At 45.9% G+C, this 17,771-nt stretch overlaps 1 protein-coding gene across 1 annotated transcript; it reads right to left on the bottom strand.

The window, feature by feature from the left end:
• Positions 1-12,292: 12,292 nt before the first annotated feature.
• LOC136512587 (L-type lectin-domain containing receptor kinase SIT2-like) lies at positions 12,293-14,345 on the bottom strand. Its single transcript, XM_066506551.1, has 2 exons — positions 12,636-14,345; positions 12,293-12,466 (listed from the first exon to the last, which is right to left on the bottom strand). Exons 1-2 carry the CDS (start codon positions 14,212-14,214, stop codon positions 12,423-12,425), a joined length of 1,623 nt encoding a protein of 540 aa, XP_066362648.1. The 5' UTR covers positions 14,215-14,345; the 3' UTR covers positions 12,293-12,422.
• Between the last annotated feature and the right edge of the window lie 3,426 nt (positions 14,346-17,771).

The following is a 17,771-nucleotide window of genomic DNA, read 5'->3' on the forward strand; positions in this document are numbered from 1 at the left end:
AATCTTTATTTATCAAAGAGCCAGATTAACAAACCATTCTTTAACGTAACCTAGATAAGACAGTTCACGCCAACCTGGCATAACCAACTCGTTTCTGCCATGTTAGGCTAGCTCCAACGCACCACCGTGTCGTGCTACCCAGGATTCCACGTATGCGTTCATGTACCATGTCACATTAGTTGGTAGCTTCGTAGACCGTCGTAATACCTTGCAGAAGCAATTGTAGCCTTAAATGCCAGTTCATAGAAAAATTATGTGAGGAGCGCATTGCATGAATGAAGCTGTCGTTTGCGAGGACAAAGAGAGCTTAAGAAATATTAAAAAAAAGTAGCTACATGACTTAACTTTAGGTAAAAGCTATCCCTAACTCGTGTGATTTGAGCCTTTCCATCACTCAAATTTTTCTACCCAATCCAAGAATGCCAGGTGGTCATCTTCTCAAAGTCCGACGGCCTTAGAAGGGGGGCTCCGAGGAGGTAAGCCGGTCAGGCAGTGGGGACGGCGGCTGGACGTTAGGGCCCTAGCGACGGTGCAGACGGCCGGGCTAGGTTAGGCCTAGGGGCGCCACGGCCGAAGATCGGGAAGGTGAAGAAGGAGGCTGCCGCGGCAGGGTGGTGGGTAGTAGCTAGAGCGATGAGGAAGATGAACAATGATTCATCAGGAGGAGGAAGATGAACGATGCATCACTCCGGCGAGATATAGATAGATCCTAACTTTATGGCACTGCAAAAGCTGTCACAACAAAGTTTAACGAACAGTGGCGTAAATATTTTAATGTTGTATGGTTTTATGAAACGAAATGCTCCTAATAGAGTTTCACGATGAAACAAAGCACCCATAGTTTCACTCTGTTTTCAGTCCATTGCTAACCACACGTGCTTCGTCTCTTCTCTTAGGGCTTTCCAAACGCCGTTTTTTTACTAGTAGCCTCAAATGCCATGTAGGATCGGATAAATAAAGTAGGTGCTTTACACTTGTTATAGTGGCTTGCAGAAGCTATATATGCTTGGGGGAGAAAGAATGTGGTCCATACTAAAAAAAAAAGAAGAGGGAGAGAAAATAAAGGTGAGGTATGATGAAAAGAAAAAAATTTCTTTACAAATCACAAGTAGTGATAGTTTGCATTGTGTTAATAGTAATCTCAATATTTCTTAATCTACGTAGACCATTTTATATGTACTAGAACCACTATGTTAGCGTCCGTTGGTTATGCCTTGCTCTGCCACGCTCATCATTTTGACTGACGTTGAGCTTATTAGAATGGGACTGAACCTCCCACGGGAAAACGAATTTGTTCACTGACTACTTTTGTGAGGGCCCACTAGGTAAACTTTTTGACACCACCAACCCCAATCCGTTTGTAGCCATTCTCATTCCACTCCCGAAACCGAAGAAAGGTACAAGGAGCACTCGCAAAAGCTTTTTTTTACCTTACCTGTACATGCTCGGTAAAGCGGGAGACAGGGACGGGATGCCAAACAGAAATCTGTTGTTTCATCGGGACGCGACCGGAAAAGAAAGCCTGGCCCGGCCGACCCTGGAAGGAAAGCGAAAAAGATTCTCGAGTCAGAGACAGAGAGACGGGGAGGGAGTCCGGCGGCATCCGGTTCCGCGCCCAGCCTGGCCCTCGTGCTCGTGCGTGCGTGCTCGCCGGTCAGCACAGCAGCACACCCACCAGTCACCAGGCCACGGCCACCGCCGCCGCTGCCGCTGCCTCTGCACCTCCACACAAAAGAGGCTGGAAAAATAAAGGCAACTCGGCTCGCGGTTACGTACACGCGCTCCGTTCCCTCGGCTCGCGCGGCGCAGCCCGATCCCACCCATGCACGTCTCGGTGAGTGACAATGGCACGCGGGCCCCGGACCAGGAGGGTTTCTGGCTTTCTGCCCACCTGTCTGTGCTGGTGTTGTTCTGTCGCGGCGACCGCGAGGCGTGCATGGGTGGGATCGGGCTGGCCGCCAAAGTGACCGCGCGCGATGACAACGAGGGCGAGGACGATGTCACCCACCGTGCTTACGGGACCCCCGCCCCGGCGGCCCCTGGGTTGTTGGTCGGGTCCTGGCCGCTGGAGGCTGCCGGGAGCGCCACGGGGATCACGGCGAGTGGCGACAACCGGACCGCCCGCCCGGAGGAGAAACGAGGCGCGAATTTGCTTGGTCGACCGGGGGCGGCGCAGGCGCTCCGTCCGTTTGGTCCGACGTGCTGTTCATTGAGTCGCCGTCGCGTCGCGTGTGCCAGGCCTTTCCGTGAACATCCGCTTGGTTCCTTCTCTCCCACCGTTCGTTCAGGCCGCCCGGCCGCCCCGCGCGCCCCACGTGTTCAACACGTCTCGCCGTTGGTTGGACTGCCTGTAGTTTTGGTCAGCAATTAGCCGCGCCTTTTTGTACTTCGGTACTCTACGCGCATGTTTGGTTGGGTGACTAACCTCTAATCAAGCTGCAGATAGTCAACTTCTAGCGGTTTGGTTGCCTGTAAACAACCTGAAGCCAGACCCAGCTAAGCCATAATGGATGCCCTAGCCTAGCTCCAGAAAAACGAGTTGGGGATCCGTTTTTCGCTGGCCAGGATTGGCTAGCCCGTCGGTGGCCTCAGATGTGAATCGCGTCACCTCCCTCACTTCTTCCAGCCCCCGCCCCCTGCCGCAGCCGTCGTTGTCGAGCACTCCGACCATGTCCTCGGTGTTGAGGTCCCATGGCACCGGCGGCATTCGGACTCGAGGAGCGCGACGGGATCCGGAGACTCGAGCAGCGGCGGTTCTACACGCACCCGTACGCACCAGCAGCTGGACTTGACCACGGCGCCGGAGCTCCGGCGAGCGCTGGTCCACGCGTTGGCTGAGCTCCACGCGTCACGCGCCGCACACCGGGCGGAGCTCCGGCGCATGGAGTCCGAGGCCGCGCGGCGCTCGTGTCCTCCGCGGCCGCCGAGCGGGACGAGCTCCGGCGGCACTGCCACCCCCTTATGCTGCTCCTCCACCATCAGGCTGCTGCAAGTCCGAGCCTCCCTGCTGCTAACGTCCTGTCGGCAGGAGGAGGAGGAGGATGCTCTGCTATGCTGTTGTCACGGTCATCAAGCGAAACAGTGGATGTTGTTGGACTATTAACTTTGTCAATATTCTGTAAACAATAATGAATAAATGTGGAGCTGCATTATTGCTCGTATGCATTGATGATTCTATGAACTGCGCCACCCTTCCTCTCGGGAGGCATCGGTCGGTTCGATTGGCCATGGCCTTTGCTCTCCTCCGCTCTGTCTGCCCGCCTTAAAGGTGTTCGACGAATTGCTTCAAAGGTGGTGAAGTTATCTGTCCAAGAAAAGGTGACTCTATCCAAGTCAAACAAGGCAACCAAACAAACTAGTTGGTAGCCAGGCTTAGATAGTGTAGGCAACCAAATAAATCTATCTTGGCTTGCTAGAGGCAGTCTTAGGCTAGCCTGGCTTATTTCATAGCCAGGTTAGAAGGAAGCCGAGTAACCAGACACACCCTACAATATCAACGAAAAATTAATAACGATGGAGAGCATACATGGTGCAGTCAGGAATGAAAAAAAGAAATGGTTGGGACACCCTCTTTCCCGTTCTGTCTAATATACTCGAATCTAATGTGAAAAAAAAAACCGGAGGTCAGAAGTCCTTACCATCTGAGAGTCTCAAATGATCCAAAGGGGTGGGAAAAAAAGGGATTCAAACCCTTGGTACAAAAAAAAAATAACGATCACAAAAAGGCATTGTTTTTTCTTTCAATTTAAAAGTGCATAAACTCAAGTATACATATATAAAGTCGCACAATAATATACACTTATCAAATGTTCAGTCCAACATTCACATGTGCGTTAGCACGTTCATGTGCATAATTGATGATTATTATATTAGATGTACCAATGTCACATAAGGAATAAGGATATGTAATATATCTTGTATAGTTTAAAAATGATATTAAAACGGGACACCCGACAACAGATAGAAAGTCCCTCTCGAAAATACGAGAACGGCCGGAAGACCGCACAGAACGGGATTGCAGTCAACCACGCTCTAACCATTCCATCCATCTCCCATGGCTCCGATCATTTTCAGATAACAGGGACCATATGGCGATCGAGAGAACTGCCGTCTGTCACAGACCAGAACAGAACAGTCGTCGTCGCGGCCAGCTAGCCTGTCCGTCCGGTTCGAGGTGGACAGGACTGGGAGGAGCGTTCCGGCCGCGGACGGCGTCTGTGGTTTGGAAGTTTCGGAGCGGAGAAAGTTTGGCCCGGTTCATGGTGGCGTGCACGGCGGCCACCGCTCCCGCACGTACCGGAGAACTACGCGCGCGCTCTGCCGTCCCGTCCGTCCAACTCCGCGGCTGGCGGGTCCTCTCTCTCGGGCGGCCACGTCTGCCTCCAGAACCATTTTTTTTAAAAAAAACGCTGCCTCCGGAATCTAGAAAAATGTAAAGGGCAAATCTGACGGCCGCCTCTCCGTGACCGACTGACCGTGAGCTTGGATTCTGCTAGTGCTGGCACGTGTAGAGACTAGTAGAGAGGAGGCTGCGGGGAAGTAATACAGCAGGTCGCTGTCAGGTGGAGCCAGCCGTGGACTGTCTTTGCCTTGTTCGCTCGACGACTGATTTACTGTGAGAAAAAAATACTGTTTATTGATTGAAAAAAATATAATTTATAAGTCAAGTGAATACGACCCTTATCTTGTTAAGCCTGTTCGCTGGTTGATTTTTAAATTGATAAGCTCAACTGATACTAATTTGTTATGAGAAAAAACATTATTGATTAACAAGTCGTGACGGAAACAACCAAGCGAACAGGCTAGTTCTAAGTATCAGTATCTTCTGGAATGGAGCTGCTCGCGCGAGTCATGACTGACGAGCTGCGCGAGGAAAAGACTGCAGGTTTTCTACTGCTACTGCCACTGCTGGCACAGGCACAAGCAGGCCTTGGTCGGAGTACGTAGTAGTAGGGTAGAACGAGCCTGTTCGTTTCAAATGAATATTCCTAGTAGATTATTACTATTGACTGATTTAGTATGAGAAAAAATATTATTTTAATTTAGTGCTTGTTTAGTTTCTAAAAAGTGCTACAGTAGCTATCATATCGAATTTTGCGATACGTGTATAGAGCATTAAATATAGACAAAAAAAATAATTGCACAGTTTAGTTAGAAATTGAACGTTTTGAGCCTAATTAGTAGTCCATGATTGAACACTAATGTCAAATAAAAACAAAAGTGCTACGGTAACTAAATTCCTAAAATTCGCTAACTAAACACTCCACAGTAGTTTACGACAAACGAACATGCTATAGTTCACAGGCCGGCCGTGACAGTTGTGGCGACGAACGCGGTGGAATTGGCCAAGCTACTACTTCCACCTATGTCCGGTTTAGATTGCAAATTTTTATAATCTAGATACTGTAGTACGTTATATTTGTATTTGACAAACTTTATCCGATCATGGACTAACTAGGCTCAAAAGATTCGTCTCGTGATTTACAATTAAACTATGTAATTAGTTATTTTTTTACCTACATTTAATGCTCCATGTATACGTCCAAAATTGATGTGATGAAAAAAGAGTGAAAAAACTTGAAATTTGAAGATGATCTAAACAAGGCCCTAATAAAACTGGACAGCAGCCGGAGGCGGAGCGATCGGTCACGCAGGACGATCCCGTCACAGATGATGACACCATCGGCGGCGGCACGAGAAATGAAATAATCGGTTGCGTCTTCTCTTCTCTTTGCTTCCTTCGTCGTCGTCCTCCTCTGTCATGTCCATTCACGGTCACAGTTGTGTTTAGTTTCCTCCGTCATGTCCGTTCACGGTCACGCTGAAATTTAACTTATACCGATGGTTATACTGAAATATTATTTAAGAAAAATACTGTTTTATAACTGAAAAATAATTTTGAATCGCTTTCGTTTGATTGTCAGGTAGCAGTTTCACTAGACACTAGGCTGGATCAGACATCAGAGAGGAGGAGGAGGAAGAACTCGGAACAGTAGTTGTGAGTAATGCGTCGTATCAGTGCAAAGGTCAGATAAGATATGGTCCTGGTTTATAAGTCGCCCCTAAAATTCCTGTCACATCGAATGTTTAACACATGTATGAAGTATTAAATATAGATTAATTACGAAACTAATTGCACAATTTGCGATTAATTTGCAAGATGAATCTTTTAAGCCTAATTAGTTCATGGTTTGATAACTTGGTGCTACAGTAAACATGTGCTAATGACAGATTAATTAGGCTAAAAAATCGCCTCTTAAATTAGCCTCCATCCATATAATTGATTTTGTAATTAATCTATATTTAATGCTCTTTATTAATATCTAAATATTTAATATGATATAAATTTTAGAATCAACCGAAGAACCAAACACCCCATAATAAGATGACTGTAGTGGCAGGATCAAGTGACAGCACAGCACGAGAGTACCTGTTGTATGGGACGGTCTATCTCTGCTGCACTGCTCTTCAGTCTCTGCTGGAAACTGACCTGTGAATGTGAGAGGTTAATCATTACGGTGGTCCATTAGCTACCTCTTGTTGGTTTTAGCCAGCCTAAACCAGCCAATTAACAGTGTTTTTCTCTCACAATAAACCAGCACCAGTCAGCCTAAATCAGCCCAGAAACCAACCAGCGAACAAGCCGCTTATATTCAGCATGTGGTTGGTTGGTTTCAGCTAAAACTTATTAGTCAATTAATAATGTTTTTCTCTCACAATAAACCAGCATCAACTGGGCTTATCAACTCAGAAAAGCTGAATATTATAGCAGGCGGCTAGTGAAGCGATTTGGAGCACGTTCGTCAGATCTCCAGTAGTCTTAATCATGCAAGCTCATCCTTAAAAACGTTGATCCATCTTGCATTTCAAATGATCTGTCACGTCAGTTTGGGACCAGTGGCAACAATTAAGATGGTTACGTTGCAGTGTGATATACTCATACCTTCTTTTTTTAAAGAGAATTGTGACATAGATGAAATTAATATATCGTGAAGACTTTCGGGGAGAAAAACCAGAAACGGACATTTTTTTTTGACGAAAATACTTTTGGGGAGATCCCCACCGTTTGGATTTTATAAATTAATTAAAGGAGCTTTATAAGGGTTCATACACACCTAATTAACTGAAAGCATCTAGCCAAAAGCAAAAGATAGACCTAAGATCAACCTTGAATCTTACAGATTGGGCAAAACATTGACTTTTGAAATTAGCTAACCAAAGGGCGTGAGTGGGGTCCCGGCGCTGGAAAATCTTGTCATTGCGCAGCTTCCAGAGCTCCCAAGCTCCAATAAGAGCGACCTCCATGAAGAATGGCAGACCTTGGACCTCCTTTTCCTGCACAACGCGTTCATTCGGATTGTATTATTTGTACTTCCTTCATTTTAAATATTTGATGTTTTATGTTAAAAAAAAGATGTTTTAGATCTTCTAGATACATACATTTTGTTATGCACTTAGATATACACTATATCTAGATACATAGTAATAGAATGGAGAAAATACCATGATTCCTTAAATATACCGTCATGCCCATGATCTACCTCCTTCTCAAGAAGGAATGTAAAGTTGTCCTCTATCAAATAATTTTAAGTTTGACCAAGTTTATAAAAACAATAGTTACTATATTAAATAAACATGATTATAATTATATGGAATATATTTTTCATATTTGGTATCATAAATGTTGATATTCTTTTCTATTAATTGGATAAAACTTAAGATAATTTAATTTAAGACAAAGTACAGTTGCATTTTCTTAGGGATGAATGTAGTATTATCTTAGTCCATTTTCTAATAAAAAAACCAGTTTTAATAAATCTACGCAATTAAATCCTTTTTAATGACAAATTATAAGCTAACTAAGATTTGTGTTGTTATTGTATCTTCATGTACCGGCCAATATTGTAAGTCGATTGGTGATTTCGATTTTGGAGTTACATGATTTATTAATATTTGTCTTTAATTTTTAATCTGGTGAACATTTTTCTAAAGAAGCTATGTTTAATATTGTATCTTATAAATAAACTAGAAAAAAGGGCTGCGGCCGGATCTGCGCTGCATTATTTGCAAGTTTGGTGTTGGAAAGTTTGTTGGTTATAGTATGGTGATCCTGGAACTGCCTGGCCAGCCACCGGCATCAGGCATCCACGCATGTGCTGTAAAGGTCGAGGCTTTCTTATATCGGAGACAATGCCATGCCTCATCGATCTTGCAATGGCACCTCCTCTTGTGAGATAAAGTAACCTTCCCTGAGATGCAACGCAACTTGTGCCTTGTAACATGAGCTGTTCTTCATCATCCTCTCAAATATTTTTCTTACAACTGGCCTGATTGGAAAGAGAGATCTCCTTCAGTTCACATCTATTTCACCTCAAATATCACCATGTGGATCCGTGCAGAAGCTTCAGATGCAAGTTCCAAACCAGATAAACGCGCACACGTCAGAAGCTATAATTCGTGATACAGTACCATAATATATACTTTGCAAACGCACAGCATGCCGTCAAATCATTAGAGAATTGGGCTCTCACGCTATGCATGCAATCTTTTTTCCCTTGGGATTACGGGATCTAATTGGCGAATTGCGGAAGTTGCTTGGGAATCGATGCCGAAACGGACGTCTCACCAAAACCTTCTACAAGGACGGGGACGGCAAATCAGTGTGCGTGTGAGCTAGAAAGCGATCCGTTAATCATGCTGGTTCATGAATCGAGCTAGAAAGCGATCCGTATGTGAATTCGTTAAATCCTCGATGGAATGGACCAACGATTCAGGCGATCCGGATGTCAGAAAGGCTCACGTCCAGACATCCTCCATCGCCTACTCCGGGTTCTATCATATCTTCTCTGTTTTTTTTTCTTGGGAGAGGATCGGAGGCTTCATCATGTCTGATTAGACAGATCGTTAAACAAGCTCATCTTCTTCGAATCACGCAACTCGAAGACATGAACAATCAATCGAACAAAAAAAATCAATCCAAGGGTTGCTGAACAGCAGCAGGCTCAGTGTCCAACTGACAGTCTGAAGCTAGTTTATAGATCTGCATCTGAAATGTTTAGCCAGAGTCTCCCAGGCAGCGTGCATGAAACTCTATTGCGACTTAGTACGTGTCACTAGATTGCTGACAATTCACTTTGACAAAATGCACTGTTTATTTTCCTATTACGTACTTACTTCTCTTAGGAGAAATGTCGACACCCTTTGTGTTTTGTCTGTTGTGTTTATGAAGGGCCAATTTGATCGACCTTGTGTCACCGTCGGCGTGTTGTCACAGGGTATTTTGTTTTTAAGCGTGTTTAGCTTTTGTCACCGTCTGATGGTTTTCACTTTCAGTTGTTTCCCCCCAAATGGATCACCAACTAAACCAACTAACCAGCCCGTAGCTGTAGGCCTGTAGCAGTTAGTTGATGGATTGACGTTAACATCTCAGCAGAATATTACTATTTAGAAATCTCAGTAGCTTATTACCTACAAAGCAGCATTACAGGGACTGCTGCTAGGCGCGATGCCGGGTCTCACTCTCACCCTTGCTTTCAAGTTGCAAGCTGCCATTAACCTGGGATGTGAATGGGATCCTTGATGTGCGGTCTGCCCTCGGAGGAAGACGAGCAAACAGCAGAATAAGTGCGGAGCGGAGCTTCAAGGACAGCAGTACAGTACCGGTGTCCGTGTACTGCGCTTGGAATTTAGCTAGGCGGCCATGGCGCCCGACAGCGGTCTGGAGAACACTTGGCGACGGCAACGATTCCTGACGCCAGTACTATGCCACTGCCCATTATTCCTTGCAGCTGTTGCCAAGCGAGCGATCTGATTCCTTTCTTGGATTCGTCGGAGCAACCGAAGTCTCACGACGGATTCTCCGACGCGATGTGGCGGGCAGGGGAAAAGGGTGACATGGCCTGGCCATCAGAAGTTGAGAGTGGACAGACTGTTTTTTTTTTTTTTATGTAGACAGACTGTTTCTTTTCTCCAAATCAATCACAACAAGCTGTCACCAGATTCTCCAGTGAAGAAAAGGTGTGATCATTGGCCCAAACCATGTTTGTTTCGGAGGTTATATACCCCGTAACTGATCGGCCGAAAAGGAAAATGGCCCATGAAAGAATACCAACCAGGCCCAAAGCGAGCCTAGTAAAAGCTCACCTAAAGCAGGCGGTCCGCAGCTACAGGATGTGACCATGTTACTCAAGCCCTGTCTGGGATTTCACTCTGTCAAGTGATCGATTGACAAACCGTATTAAACACAGAGAACAACCCACACCCCCCCTTTTTTCCCCCTAAAAAGAGTCCTAAAAATCCTTTTCATTACAGGGAGGAATAAAGAAGCAACCTTCTTTCAGCTGCAGCTGCAAAGCCGTGGACTACTGTAACTATAAGTAATGCATCAGCTGAAACAAAGCGGGCTCAACAAATGTTTTTTTAATGCCTCAATACTTGAAGCATAAGGTGTACTATCTGAATTTAAGCAAAAACTTATACCACACACTATGCGCAAGCACTTCAGGCTGAAAAAATTGAGGAAAAAACCCGATGCGAACCCCGAGCGACCTTGCCAACGCGCTATGCACGCACGCGGGCTCAACAAATGTTGGAAACCCCTGAAACAGTTCGAGATGGGAAAATAGAAACATGTCTGAAACCAGTTCCTATTCCGTGTTTCGGATGGAGTTTGAAACTGATATCTCTAAAAATAGCGGACCTGAAAAAAATAGCATCCACGGCCGAAAATGACCCTAGTAAAGGTCCATCCAACCAGGTCCAAACCGAAGCTGGACCATGCTTTCGCTTTACCCCCTCCCCTGGTTCTTCTAAATTTTATAGCCACCTAGCAAACGGGTTTAATTCGAATTAGACCCGACACAGCTGAAGGGACCTAACTGCAGAAGTGTCTCGTCCATTCCACTATGCTTTTTTCTCCCAAAAACTCTAGACGCAAAGCAAAATCCTGAACTGAGAGTTTCGAAATCCGCAGTCACGCCATGTTAAATCACCGTTGCTGGTGGTGGGGATGGATACACCGGAACCCTCTCCCAAGTACTTAGATAGATATAAAAATAGTTTGATTTAAGACAATGTTAAAACATCAGTTATTTTGAGGCGGGGGTGTATGTCTAACACTTTAGCTATGTGTTTGGTTCTGAGGATCTTAGGGGATGGGATAGAGTGATCCCTGATTTTATTAGTAGTGTTTGGTTCGAAGTAATAAGGGGACAGGTCCATCCCCAAAGCGAATATGCTCGAAAGATTCACCTAACTCCCATTCCACCAAATTGAGAGGACGGGGTCGTCCTTGATCGACGCGATGTGCGTCTGTTCGACTTTGGCGGTTTCGGATTCGGCCGCGCGGCCATGGGCGACGGGAGGCGCAACTTCGTTGCTTGAGCCGGCGGCATGGCCATGGCCGATGGGCAGCACCATTGGGGTGGGAGATACGGGCATAGGGGCGGGACTCGGGTGCTTGCAGGGTCGCAACTCGTCTCCCGCGCGTCCTCGTTCTCGACCGGACAATGAGGAATGTGGGGGCGTGGGGCTAGCTCCCGGCTAGGGTGAGAAGAAATCGAGGCAGGCGGCGTAGGGCGTGGGGCCCTGAGGAGTGCCTGTGGAGCCTAAGCACGATGGGATCCCGCGCATAGGTTGCAGGAAGATTTTTTTAGAAAAAGAAAAAAGATTTGCATGTGGGTCCCAGCAAACCGTGGCTAACAGTGTAAAATACACCATCCATCGGTTGTCCTATTCATTTGAGTAAACAGAAAACAGGGACCGTCTCACCCTCGAAACTGAGTTGGATCCATCCCATCCCACTACGTCCGCAAACCAAACACACACTAAGTGCAATTAGGTGTCACTTAATGTGAACTCTGATATCACTGTTCTTTTCGTGTGGTCCTCGTATTTGTGTTGAAGTCACCATTAATTAAAATAGGTAAGGTTTTCTTCGAACATAACTTGACTAATTCAGTCAGAAAAGCCTCCTTAAATTGTGTTTTAGCTGCCCCATAAACAAATACCAAAATCCATTTATTTAAAGTCATTTTCTCTATTGCGTAATTCACATTTAACAAAGAAATCAGCCTCTTTCCAACTTCTTGTACATAGACTTAAAATTTGTCACTGTGTAAGAGCACACATGTTGATAGACTAGTAGTTTAATAAGGCATACTAATTACAAGAATTCTATCCCTGGGGCTGCCATCTATCTATCTAGTATCACCTTCCACTCAAGAAGCTGGTGGTGATGCCATTGTTGCTAACTGTGGATATATACTGGTCAGAACCTTCATTTTGCATCAGGCCCAACACGCTATAACTCAAGTTTGTGGGCACCATTTCTGGGAGTGGCATCTCGGCATTGAGGTATTGTGTGACTTGCCTCATACTCGGCCTTGCACTGCAAACTGGATGTGCACACAACAATCCTAGATTTAATGCCAGGTGTACCTCATCTGCGTTGCAGTTTCCTTGTAACCTACGATCAAGTGTATATGTAAGTGATCCGTTGTGCCAATGCTCGACTACCCAATCAATAAGGATCTGCGAACTATCCTCTGCAAGACTACTGATAGGCCTTTGCCCACAGGTTACCTCAAGAATGAAAATACCAAACGCATACACGTCTGTCATAGGTGTCGCCTTACCAGTGCGTGCCAGTTCTGGGGCAAGATATCCCATGGTACCAACTACATGTGTTGTTTGTGGGTCGCTGCCATGATCATACAACCTTGCAAGACCAAAGTCACCTAGACGTCCATTCATCTCACCGTCAAGTAGCACATTGCTTGCTTTGATGTCTCGGTGGATTACAACTTTCTCACACCTCTCATGGAGGTAAAATAGGCCAGATGCAACATCTTTGATGATTTGAAACCTTTGGGTCCAATCCAGAGTGGGATTATCCTCCTCACAATGTAAATACTTATCAAGACTTCCATTTGACATATAGTCATATACCAATAGGAGTTCGCCTTTTCTTCTGCAATAACCAAGTAGCTGGACAAGGTTGCGCTGACGGAGACGGCCAATACTGACAATCTCAGCAATAAACTCCTTCATTCCTTGCTTTGAGTCATGTGACACCCTCTTAACAGCAATCTCTAATTTGGAGACAGGAAGCACACCTTTATACACCTTCCCAAATCCTCCTAGGCCAAGTAGATTATTGTTCCTGAAGCCATCTGTAGCATGGAACAAATCCTTGTATGAAAACCGATGTGGTCCAAACTCGTCTTCCCAATCTTCTTTTATCTCAGCATACTTCATTCGCCAACGCACAAATAGAATTATCGTTGTGCCGACAATGAGGATGAATATGGCAGTGGCTATTGGTAGGGTGATCTTGAGCACCTTGGACCGAGGTTTCGGGCCAACATGAGGTAGCTTTGGCAACTTGGCGATATCGATCTGCGGAGCTGAGCTATTGATGCCCAAGCTGAAGCTCCAGCCGAGCACACAATACAGTGAATAGATTGGACCAGTTGATGCAGAGAAGCCAATGTAGGATGGATCTTCTAACACTGTTGAGAGGTTGTAGGTTGCTGAGAGTAGAGGCCTGGATGGTTTGGCTACCTTGAGTGGAGCCATGGTCACGTTGATCTGTGTGGTCTCGCCATTGTAGTCCACCCACACTTGCATCTCTCTGCTACTAATAAGGGACAAGTTACTAAACATACCATTCTTATTGTCATCGTAGAAGCCAGCTGACTGGGGCTGAAATGAGGTGAGACTGTTGATGTCGATGCCGATGTGGTTGTCGTTGATGTCATTGAACTCGGTGTTTTGGCTAGTATCAAGCTCGACTGCAAATATGTGGTTACTTGAATTGCGATCACTTGTTTTGTTGAGGAGACCCAAGTATTGTGAGGTCTGTGCACCTGAAAAATCTTTGGTCGGAGAGATCAAGAAAGCCATGCCGTCGGTGCATTTACCAGGGTAGATAGGAACCATGCCGAAGACAAAGGCAACTGAGAAGGACTGCACCGCCTCACCGGGGGACCTGCGGAACCGCCATGGAGTTGGATAGAACGCATGGCCTTTAATGGTGACCGTGCGGTTTGTGAGCTCAAGGACGCCGTCTGGTGTAATAGTGGCCGCTCCGTCGAGGTTGAGGTTACTGCCGGAGAAGCCGGAGAAGACGAACTGATCCTGACCAGTGACGACAGTAGTGGAAGATACAAGGTTCAGTGCCAGCGAGAACAGAAGGAAGGATAGATGCACCATGCCTGCAACTGTATGATGATCTCCACGAGATGCAGGAAATGGTGGCTTTCATTGACGCAAGGAGGTGGTGGTTGTGTTTGTGTAGTCACTCTGCGCTGTGGCCTGTAATTTGTTTGCAGCGAGAGGGCAGTTTTTTAGTGCCTCTCAAGGTAGACTGCGTCCTTGTTGAAATCAACGAAATCCACTGATTTCATATACGACGAACACGCCACGATCCTATTGTGACGCTTGGAACCTGTCCAAGCGGAGACTGTTGAAAATAGGAGCAAAGTCCCTTTCCTTATGCCTAAGTCATGGTTTAGTCAACCAAAACTATCACCAGGTGGAGAAAGGTGTCCACAAGAACTGCAAAAGAAAAAGAAGCCGTAGGAAATGTGGCAGCTAATTAAAGCTAGTCTCGTGCTCAGTAATCAATCGTCTTGAACGGTATGGGCGCATGAGCCGTGGGAAATGTGGCAAGTAATTAAAGCAAGCTTCGTGATATATACCCCCTCAGGTTTTTTACACGTCACATTAGTTTTTTTAGTTGTCGCGGTGGTTCCTTAGTTTCATCGTTTGGTTGTTGTTGCAGCTTATTCATCTTTTAATATAATCGGTAACTCTTATGTCTGATTTATTTTTAAAAAAAGATTACTATCTTTGAACATCCACTGCCTGTGGCAGGATATTATAGAGTTCAAATATATTAAAGGTGGACCAATTTGCACTGTGAAGCACAGGCAAAATGATTCCTCCATGTGGGCCGATCTTTTGAAAGTAAGGGACATTTACTTGCAGGGAAGGAAATTGATTATCAAAGATGGCGTCGGGGACCAATACTAGGATACCCGAAGAGAATAGGCTAATGGTCATTAACATTAATTCATCTGACTATGGCAAAGCCTCGGCACTCGGCAAATCGCCGGTTTCCGGTAGTGTCTCCACGAGATGCAGGAAATGGTGGCTTTCATTGACGCAGGGAGGTGGTGGTTGTGTTTGTGTAGTCACTCTGCGCTGTGGCCTGTAATTTGTTTGCAGCGAGAGGGCAGTTTTTTTAGTGCCTCTCAGGGTAGACTGCGTCCTTGTTGAAATCAAGGAAATCCACTGATTTCATATACGACGAACACGCCACGATCCTATTGTGATGCTTGGAACAAGGAAATCCACCGATTTCATATACGACGAACACGCCACGATCCTATTGTGACGCTTGGAACAAGGAAATCCACTGATTTCATATACGACGAACACGCCATGATGTGACGCTTGGAACCTGTCCAAGCGGAGACTGTTGAAAATAGGAGCAACGTCACGATCCTATTGTGACGCTTGGAACAAGGAAATCCACTGATTTCATATACGACAAACACGCCACGATCCTATTGTGACGCTTGGAACAAGTCCAAGCGGAGACGGTTGAAAATAGGAGCAACGTCACGATCCTATTGTGACGCTTGGAACAAGGAAATCCACTGATTTCATATACGACGAACACGCCACGATCCTATTGTGACGCTTGGAACAAGTCCAAGCGGAGACTGTTGAAAATAGGAGCAACGTCATGATCCTATTGTGACGCTTGGAACAAGGAAATCCACTGATTTCATATACGATGAACACGCCACGATCCTATTGTGACGCTTGGAACAAGGAAATTCACTGATTTCGTATACGACGTACACGCTATGATGGGCAGATTTTAGTCAAGAGTGACTTTGAAACGTCAGTCCGGTTGTGTAGATTTTCTTATCGTTGTCCTGACGTGTACTATTTAATTAATTGCAGTGCTGCATGACTAGCTAGCTAAGAGCGTTCGCAATGGCAATTTGTAAATAGCTAGCTAGACGAGGCATAAGAATAATAAAAAATAAACATTGTAGTGGAGAGTTACTTGAACTATGAGAGAGGTGCTTTTGAGAGATTGTGCTAGACTGCTATTTAGCAGTCGCTAACTATTTGATCTCTTTCCTTGATGCCAATAGAATTCTAGACTAGATATTTGAGAATTATTGGGAACGCCCTAATAACTACTACTACTATATTTTCTGTCATGTCATCTAGAACTATCATTAGTAAACACTCAACCATGCTTTTCTACCTTCTCCTTTCCTGAGTTTCCCTTTCCTCTAAGGTAGGGAGTATATATTAATAGGCATAAGAAAACTTAGGAGTTCAGTCCATCAAAGAAACATTCAGCATTGCCCTTTCCTTATGCCTAAGTCATGGTTTAGTCAACCAAAACTATCACCAGGTGGAGAAAGGTGTCCACAAGAACTGCAAAAGAAAAAGAAGCCGTAGGAAATGTGGCAGCTAATTAAAGCTAGTCTCGTGCTCAGTAATCAATCGTCTTGAACGGTATGGGCGCATGAGCCGTGGGAAATGTGGCAAGTAATTAAAGCAAGCTTCGTGATATATACTCCCTCAGGTTTTTTACACGTCACATTAGTTTTTTTAGTTGTCGCGGTGGTTCCTTAGTTTCATCGTTTGGTTGTTGTTGCAGCTTATTCATCTTTTAATATAATCGGTAACTCTTATGTCTGATTTATTTAAAAAAAAGATTACTATCTTTGAACATCCACTGCCTGTGGCAGGATATTATAGAGTTCAACTATATTAAAGGTGGACCAATTTGCACTGTATTAAAGCTGGACCAATTTGCACTGTGAAGCACAGGCAAAATTATTCCTCCATGTGGGCCGATCTTTTGAAAGTAAGGGACATTTACTTGCAGGGAAGGAAATTGATTATCAAAGATGGTGTCGGGGATCAATACTAGGATACCCGAAGAGAAGGGGCTAATGATCGTTAACATTAATTCATCCAACTACGGCTTCAACCGACCCCCAGGCGCGTGGGCTCCGCCTCGCCCGGCCTCTGGGGGAGGGCTTCGCCTTGCCCGACCCCAACGTCGCGGGCTCCATCTCGCCCGACCCTTGGGTTTGCGCTCCGCTTCGCCCGGCCTCTGGGGGAGGGCTCCGCCTCGCCCGACCCTTGGGTTTGCGCTCCGCCTCGTCCGGACTCTGGGGGAGGGCTCCGCCTCGCCCGACTCTTGGGTTTGCGCTCCGCCTCGTCCGACCATTGGGTTTGCGCTCCGCCTCGCTCGGCCTCTAGGGGAGAGCTCCGTCTCGCCCGACCCCAAGGCCGCGGGCTCCGCCTCATTTGACCCTTGGGTTTACGCTTCGCCTCGCCCGGCCTCTAGAGGAGGGCTCCGTCTCGCCCGACCCCAAGGCCATGGGCTCCGCCTCATCCGACCCTTGTGTCGGTGTTTCGAACAAACACCAACTACTAAATTTATATTGTTGCGCGTTAGGCTCGGATGGTGTACTAAAGGACACAATGTTTATACTGGTTCGGGCAGAATGTCCATACGTCCAGTTCGCTATTGCTCGTGTTATTAGTACCGAAAAAAGTTCGTAGTAGGGGTACAAACGATTCAGAGAGGGACAGGTCCCAGGTCTCTGATGGAAAGGTCAAAAGGACACCAAGAGCTTGGTTGCTGCTTGGCTGCGTGTTGTGTGGAATTGATTCGTCGTTCTTAGTGGGGTGCCATGTCCCCCCCTTTTATAGACCAAGGGGAG

The sequence above is a fragment of the Miscanthus floridulus genome, chromosome 16, assembly GCF_019320115.1.
Source record: "Miscanthus floridulus cultivar M001 chromosome 16, ASM1932011v1, whole genome shotgun sequence".
Lineage (NCBI taxonomy): Eukaryota > Viridiplantae > Streptophyta > Magnoliopsida > Poales > Poaceae > Miscanthus > Miscanthus floridulus.

Coding starts and splice junctions, on each gene's coding strand:
- LOC136512587 (XM_066506551.1), bottom strand. CDS start 14,214: ATGGTGCATCTATCCTTCCTTCTGTTCTCGCTGGCACTGAACCTTGTA. Junction 12,467..12,635: donor CCCAGAACTGGCACGCACTG/GTAAGGCGACAC, acceptor ACTTGATCGTAG/GTTACAAGGAAACTGCAACG.